Raw genomic sequence first — 8365 nt, 5'->3', positions numbered from 1 at the left:
CTTTCTATTTTTTAAAGAAGAAAAATATTAAAGACAGGAACCTAAGCTTACTGCCCTCTGCTACAGCATGAAAAGAACGTTCTGGCAAGCACTCACAAAGTATGTTCTCTCTCTACTAATGAATAATTCTGTGGAGAAAAATATGGAAGATACAGAGGACTCTTCTTTTGATTAGAAGAAATGCCATTTAATTAGACAAGCTCTATGACTCAGAAGGCTAGTCAAACCCTTCTGAGCTCACACAGCTCTGTTCTGATCAGAATTTTTATGGAATTAATTTTCTTTCTTTGTGTAGTAAAGTTTCATTACAAGATCACCAGGTGAATTTAAATCTAATGGATAGTAAATGGAAAATGAACAAAACATAAAAAAGCCTAAGACTCTTTAGAAATGTAATGACAAAACAGGTATAGCCATTGAAAATTAGAGTTTCAATGTTGATATCCTAATCTAAATGACCAAAAGATATGGGGTGGAGTATATAAATTCTTAAATGTATAAGTTTTCCTGAAAGTATTTGGATAAATATATTGAATCTAAGGACAGTGTCTCCTCCACACCTTGGCTGTTATCTACTTCTTTCTCTGATTAGGTTGATACTGATTTATTTTGTGTGTTCTTACTTTCTCATATATGTTTCTATAGCCTGGTATTCCTTCTTTCTCTATAAAATGGAAAGACAGATAGAATTTTTTGTGATTGACTTGTAAAATAAAAACTGGCCAAAACAGTAAAAGAAAGAAGTGATATATTATGTACTTTTACTGCATATAACTGTAAATATTTTAGATTTAATTAAGCTCAGAGATCAGTTACTAATATTGAGAGGCTTATGTACAATTTGTCATATTTATTGTATTTTATGAATGTTAAAGCAATGCAAAATTAATCAGAAAAGAGAAAGCAATTGGAAATTTTAATCAATAATAGATAAAGTTGGTAGCTTTTTGAACATACCTATTTTTGTGCAAGACAATATTATTGCTTTTAAATAAAAGTATTTATTTAGAGTGATTATTAGACATAACTCTTCTGAAGGAGTAAATGCAGAAAGAAATTCATGGGTTAAAAACACTGACTGTTTGCTCACTATGAAATCACATATTTTTTAAGCCTTGCTTGCTTAGCCTTCAGTTGAAAACTCGAGTCATGTCAAAATGATTGTAATTTGCAGTTTTCTTTTTGCCTTTGCAGATAGAATGATGCGAAACGCTATTCTTTGGTGGAGCAGCTTATGTGTCAGACTGATGTTTGTCTTCTGGCCGTGTGCATCAGTTGGAAAGCAATGTCATATCCAAAATGAAATGGCTGACTGCAGTCACCTAAAGCTAACTCAAATTCCCTCTGATCTTCCAAACAATATAACGAGTTTGGACATTTCTCATAATCAGCTAAGACAGCTAGGTCCTGCAAATTTGACCAAGTACAGCCAGCTGGTTTACTTGAATGCAGGCTACAACAGCATCTCTAAACTGCAACCAGAATTGTGCCAAAATGTGCCCCTGTTGCAGATTCTGAAGTTAGAACATAATGAATTGTCTAAGCTCCCTGACAGAGTATTTGCTTCCTGCACCAACCTGACTGAGCTCAATCTAGGATACAACACACTAAATATAAAAAATGATCCCTTCAAAAACCTGAAGGTAAGAGTTAGAAATGCACCTTTTAATGTAAATAAAGTATAAATGGGGAAATTTACTGTATTTTCCAAAGTATATACAGAACTCCTTCCTTGGTATCTCAAAATACACAACATATAATTCACTGATTTTTGCTGAAGAGGCCTTGTGGCTTCTTCTGTTATAGCATGTTGGAGTCTCAGTCATCTTTGTGAGTCAATGCTCTCCATTCCTTTTTCTGTATTGCATCCCTTTGAAGCACCTCTCCTATGCAGGATGTGTGCTGAGCCAATAGCAGCAGCAGATGATGAGAATAGTAAAGTGGATACTGTGGAATCTGAGCTGCCTGGGTAGCTGGTAGCCTCAATTCTCAAGGTTGAGGTTTAAGTATTCAAACCAGGAACGCCAGTGCCAGTGAATGTATCTCTCAGGACTTCAAGAACTGAGAAAGAGTAAAAATGTTTTTATTGTACCTTTGCTTTCTCTGGTAATTTACATGTGGGTAAATATTCTTGTCTGTAGCAGAGACTGGGGGACCACCACAGAAAGCAGGAAAGGACTATTTCACTGTCTTTGCACCAGGCAGGACTCATGCAAAAGGAAGAGCCTAAAGACCAAAAAAAAGTATAGTAGGGACAATGTGTAGGTACTAATTGTCACTCAGTGTTCCAATGATTATGCATGTGGTTTTGAGTACGTCTGAACTTTCCTGCTAAACTCAGTATTCCAGTTCAGTTGCATGAAGTGTATTTGCTTGCATGGTAGGACTGCTGGCACAACTAAATACAAGTGAGTGCAACCATCTTCCATGTTGGGAACTTCACCTTCCTCATCCCATTTATGGGGCTGGACCATGCTGAAAAAGCACAGAATGCAATGTCTAATACCGCAATAGTTGTAACTGCAGCCACCTATAGGCTTTTGCATTTATCACTTTATCTGAGGCAGGAGAGCCTTCAGTGAATCAAGGAACTTTAACTAAATCTACTTTGGTTTGCAGTAGATACTTTAGCAGGTTAATACCATTAATACCATGAAAGTTACTGGTGTGAAAAATACAGAATACTTCTTTCACCAGGAGCTTGAAAGCTGCCATTTATGTATTACAAATTTATTTTAAGTGTAGTATTGCAACTAATTTCTAATCAGTTATACTCTAGTGAAATATTTCTAATTTTTTTGTGTGTTACATAAAGTAAAAATTAAAAAATATTTTAATACTTTTTTCCCCTTGCATCTTCTCTCCAGAACTTGAATATTTTGGACCTATCTCATAATTCTTTGAAGTCAGCCAATTTAGGATCGGAGCAACAGTTGGAGAAACTCCATGAGCTCATATTGAGGAGCAACCAAATAACTGAGTTGAAAAAAGAAGACTTCAGTTTTCTTAGCAACACCTCATTAAATAGTCTTGATTTGTCATCAAACCCACTAAAAGAGGTAGGGAGCATTTCAACAGAAATTTAACAGGTGTAAGTATAAAATGGAGCTATCCTGATTTACCCTTTATGGTTGTATGGCATTTACATTACAATTTTGATGCAGTGAGGTCCAAAACATTCTGTTTTATACAGCATTTCTCCTGACCTCCAGCAGTGATTTACAGAATTACTGTTTTGCCACTGAAATCGGCACAGGCTGGTTTCATATGAAGATCAGAGTCTCAGGGAAGACCTAAATTGAGATGCTCTTAGAATCCTTACCAGGTATTTTCTGTGCAGAACTATTTTTGCACATGCTGATGGTGAAGGGCTGACACACTTTCTAAGTGGATATAAAGTGTGGTACTATGCAAGTCTGGTTATACAATCTAGGTTTCACTTCTCAGTTAATCAAAGAGAGCGTTCAACTTGTGGCTATGGGAACATCAGAGAAATAATCATTCCAGAAATATATACCCACTCCTTTAAAAAAACCCACATGGGTGCTTTGTCTTCCATCTGTGCTCTCTGACCTGCTTCTCAGTGTTTTGATTCTTTGAAAAGTGATGATTAAGTGTGGCAATTCTAAACTGGTTGACTCTCAGCATATGAATACTGAATATGCACTGAATTTCCTTGGTTCCTTTGGTTTTTGTTTGTTTCTTTTGCTTTGTTTCCCAGTTGATTGATCTCCAAAAGATATGTACATTGAACCTACAAGAATATTTTCAGGTAGTATAAGTTTGCATCCATGCTAAGAGTGAATCCCACTGTCCTCTTTTGCTTGGCCTTTTCATCTCTCTTTCTGATACCAGCTTTTATGAGGGTCTGTGCTGGATCACCGAGGAAACTCTACAGGTGTTTTGGCTTGGTTAGCTTGTAGTCACACTGGTTCCCTACCTGGTTCACTGTGTGACTGCAAGTGGGGCTATTCTGGCACAAAGGTACAGGTTGTAGATGAGTAAATGGCACTACTCTTTTCTTGGGCACTGCTACCTGGTGCCACTTTCAGCTGCTCTGGTTTTACAGTACTGCTATCTAAAAAGCAGCCTTATGCATTTGAATAATTCTGAAAAATTGAGTATTTAATCCCTCAGCTGATATGTTAATCAAGATGAGGGGCTAGCACTATGATAAAAGCTTGTGATCCATATTGTGAAAGCAAGTGTGTAGTATTAGGTTTCATATTAACTTCAGTTTGCACATAGAAACTGTGTTTCTTGTCTGTCTGCAGACCTAATAACTAGTAGATTAGTATACCTAGCAGATATCAATAAAAGAAGCTGAAGAAAGATATAAAAATTTTTAAGATACTTCTAGAGAAGGAGTTTTGGTTGTTGGATACAAACTTGCATCTCACTAAGCCACTTTCTGTCATCTTCTAAATAATACTACTGAGATTTATGATAATCGTGTTGTAAGTGATAGAACTATTGTCACAAGAAGTGTAAACTCCAAAAAGTTTTTGTCTGAACTTGACTGTGAAGCAATCTGAGTGTAGGAGTTCTATTCTTGGAAATCGCATTTGAAAGCCTTTCCAAGTTTTCATTTTATTGGTCAACTTTCTTACAACTTTCTTGTTTAGCTCAAGACTTTTTTTCTTGTCCTTTCAGTTTCATACGGGATGCTTCCATACAATTGGAAATTTGTGTGGGCTCATAATGAACAAAGTTGAACTTGGTGAAAATCGCACAAAGAAACTTTGTACAGAATTATCAAACACAGCGATTCGAAACCTCTCACTCAGCCATGTGAAACTTTCCTACATTGGCAAGTCAACTTTCCAGGGACTGCAAGCAACAAATCTTACAATTTTAAACCTTTCCCAAAATTCTCTCTCTGTCGTAGAAAACGACTCATTTCAGTGGCTTTCAAGTTTACAATACTTAAACCTGAAGATTAATAATATTCATGTAACTTCGCGTTTATTTTATGGATTATCCAGCCTTAAATATTTGAATCTCATAAACTCACTTGCTGGGAAAATTGAAGATTTTTCTTTTCATTGGCTACTCCACCTGGAGTACCTTATAATGGATAATAACAATTTTCCAGGAATTACTGCTAACATGTTCACAGGTCTGAACAACCTGAAATATCTGAGTCTCTGCAACTGCAACATAAACTTACAAAGAATAACTAATAAAACATTTTCATCACTTGCTAATTCTAGCTTACAGGTTCTCAACCTCACAAAAACCAGAATCTCTACAATAGAAAGCGGGGCATTTTCTTCCCTGGGACACCTGAAAATTCTTGATCTTGGTCTCAATGAAATTAGTCAACAGCTTAAAGGTCATGAGTTTAAAGGGCTCAATAATATACAAGATATTTATCTTTCCTATAATAAAAACTTGACTTTGCAAAGTGAATCATTCATTTTTGTCCCAGGCCTTAGAAAACTGATGCTGAGGAAGGTAGGCTGCAGTAATCTGGCCTTTTCTCCTTCACCTTTTCATCCTCTACGAAACCTGACTGTCCTGGACATCAGCAATAACAACATAGCAAACATACAAGAAGACTTGTTTGATGGACTTGACAAACTTGACATCCTGGATTTGCAGCACAATAATTTAGCCCGGCTTTGGAAACATGCAAATCCGGGTGGCCCTGTCCTTTTTTTAAAGGGTCTTCCCAATTTGCAGATTCTTAATTTAAAATCAAATGGTCTTGATGAAATTCCAGTTCAGGTTTTCAAGGGTCTGTTTCAATTAAAACACTTGGATTTAGGCTCAAATAATTTGAATTTGCTTCCATCAACTCTGTTTGATGACCAAGCCTCTCTGAATTCATTGAACCTTCAGAAAAATCTGATAACCTCAGTTGAAGAAAAAGTATTTGGTCCACCTTTCAGGAACTTGAGAAGACTAGAGATGGATTCCAATCCCTTTGATTGTACCTGCGAAAGCATTGCTTGGTTTGCTGATTGGCTTAATGAGACCCAAGCAGATATACCTGGATTGAGGTCCCGGTACATTTGCAACACACCACCTAAATATCATGGTAGTCTGGTTTTGTATTTTGATAGTTCAGCCTGCAAAGACAGTGCTCCATTTAAACTTCTTTTTGTGATCTCTACCACTATTGTGACGCTATTCCTTTTTATTGTCCTTACCATTCATTTTGAAGGGTGGAGAATAGCTTTCTACTGGAATATTTTAGTCAATCGAATGCTTGGTTTTAAAGAATTTGAGAGACAACAGGAACAGTATGATTATGATGCCTATGTTATTCATGCTAGAGAGGACAAGAATTGGGTGTCTAAAAATTTCATGCCTCTGGAAAAAAATAACCACTTTGAAATTAAGTTTTGTTTAGAAGAACGGGATTTTGAAGCAGGTGTATCTGTATTTGAAGCCACAATTAACAGCATAAAAATGAGCAGGAAGATTATTTTTGTTGTGACTGAACACCTTTTACAGGATCCCTGGTGTAAAAAGTGAGTAGGATTTGAAATTTTATCTGTAAGAGAAAAATTTCTTAAGAGATATTTTACTAAGATAATTTTTTAGTTGTAATTTAATAAAAAGTACCATTTAATGAAAAATACGGACTCAAAATCTACTTCAATATATTTACCTAATATATTGTAACTTCAAAATAATTCCTAAGTTAATAAAGTTAATTGTTTCACACACATGGTAGTGTACATTTGAATATCTAAGTCAATGTTTTAGGCATTTTCTTGGATGTTTTTTGTGGGTTTTTTTTGTTTGTTTGATTTATTTGTTTGGGTTTTTAGGTTTGTATTTGTTGTGTTTTTTGGTTGTTTTTTTTGTTTGGTTGGTTTGTTGTTGTTTTTTTTTTGCTTTTGGGGTCCTTTGTTTTGTTTTGTTTGGTTGGGTTTTTTTCCCAAAAGTCAGGCTGATACCTTTGCAGTTTGCTTTCCTTAAATCCCACATTTGAAGAAGAGCAACAATGAGTGAGACCACTTGCATTGAAAGATGGTTTTTGTTTCTCTTTAAGTTAGTCTTTGCACTATTCTTATATAGTGGTCTCATAAAGAAAGGGATTTTGCTAAACAAGGCTATATCAAGACAGTGCACTTACGTTATATTTTTAGAGCATTATTTTATTTTTTTTTAGTTAGAAGCAACTAATTTAAGAAAAGTAATAACCATTGTATATCACAAAATAGACATTAAGATCCTGTTAATCTTTTCTTTCTCTTTCACATGAAAGTAAACACTGATTTTTGTCTTATTTTTGCTTCAGTTTCAAGGTGTATCATGCTCTCCAGCAAGCTATTGAACAAAGTCGGGACTCCATCATACTGATCTTTCTTGATGATATCCAAGATTACAAGTTGTATCATGCACTTCACCTGAGAAGAGGAATGTTCAGATCTCGCTGCATCTTGAACTGGCCAGCCCAGAAAGAACGAGTTAGTGCATTTCATCAGCAATTAGTGATGGCACTTAAATGTAAAAGTAAAGTACACTGATTTTTGAACTACAGATTTGAATTATGGGGTCATTTTCTGCCACTGGAAAACTAGCAAGCCTTCATGAAGGTCTGAAAAAGTTTGTCATCCTGTAAATAAATGTAAAGGGCACTATAATTTAAATTTATTTGTTTATATTCATATTTTTGCTGATATTTTAATTCAGCTGCACTGAAGTGATGTTGAAAGAGATCATGGCTGATAGTAATTTCAATCAGTGTATTGAAAATGTGGTAGAAATTCTGAAAATCAGCGAGAATGACTGATGTTCTATGAAATGATGTAGAGTAGAAAAGACAGACTCTCTAAGGGGATATACATTAGAAAATGCATTAATGATAAAACAGCAAAATCTTTGTAGAAGGTAGAATGGACACTAGTTCTTGCTTTTGAAACATGGGGGATTCAGTGCCTCCAGCTGGAAAACTTTTCTTGTGAAACACATTAAATAACACAGAAAATTACTTCTGTAATTCAAAACAAGAATTTGCAGTTCAAAAGTGAGTTTCAAAGCAGCTTTAAAGTGAGTTTTAATACCTTTGTGATTATGCCTTCTGGGGGGGTTAATACTGTTTGCTATCAAAAAGTGACTTTCAGGCTGGTGAGTCAACTAATTTAATAAATTTGGTATCAGGAAAAAACATTTTTGCTCTTCTCTGGTGAAATTCAGAGAGCTGGCAGGACATTAACACTGGGAGATGTCACCTTGATTCTTAGAATGCACACAAAACTGTATGCAGGCCTGTACACAGAACTTGAAATCAATGTGAAGCACGCCCAAGGCACAGCTGCTGCACCTATATAAAATTAATAAAGGCACAGATGTTTTTATAATATAATGAGAAGACAACTTTGTGGAGAAAGTGGTGCTACTGCAATTT

General features: G+C 35.5%; 1 protein-coding gene across 1 annotated transcript; it reads left to right on the top strand.

Annotated features, from left to right (window-relative positions):
- Positions 1-1199: 1199 nt before the first annotated feature.
- Positions 1200-7509, top strand: TLR3 (toll like receptor 3). Its single transcript, XM_005415516.1, has 4 exons — positions 1200-1643; positions 2868-3059; positions 4654-6479; positions 7256-7509. Exons 1-4 carry the CDS (start codon positions 1200-1202, stop codon positions 7482-7484), a joined length of 2691 nt encoding a protein of 896 aa, XP_005415573.1. The 3' UTR covers positions 7485-7509.
- Positions 7510-8365: the final 856 nt, after the last annotated feature.

Source organism: Geospiza fortis, unplaced genomic scaffold (assembly GCF_000277835.1).
Source record: "Geospiza fortis unplaced genomic scaffold, GeoFor_1.0 scaffold40, whole genome shotgun sequence".
NCBI lineage: Eukaryota > Metazoa > Chordata > Aves > Passeriformes > Thraupidae > Geospiza > Geospiza fortis.
The sequence above is the reverse complement of the archived record's forward strand: the minus strand, read 5'-3'. Positions and strand labels throughout refer to the sequence as shown.

Bases quoted from the DNA above. Each gene is read 5' to 3' on its own strand.
- TLR3 (XM_005415516.1), top strand. From the start codon at position 1,200: ATGATGCGAAACGCTATTCTTTGGTGGAGCAGCTTATGTGTCAGACTG. The intron at 3,060-4,653 runs GTAGGGAGCATT...TTGTCCTTTCAG, and splicing joins CATCAAACCCACTAAAAGAG to TTTCATACGGGATGCTTCCA. The intron at 6,480-7,255 runs GTGAGTAGGATT...TTTTTGCTTCAG, and splicing joins CAGGATCCCTGGTGTAAAAA to TTTCAAGGTGTATCATGCTC.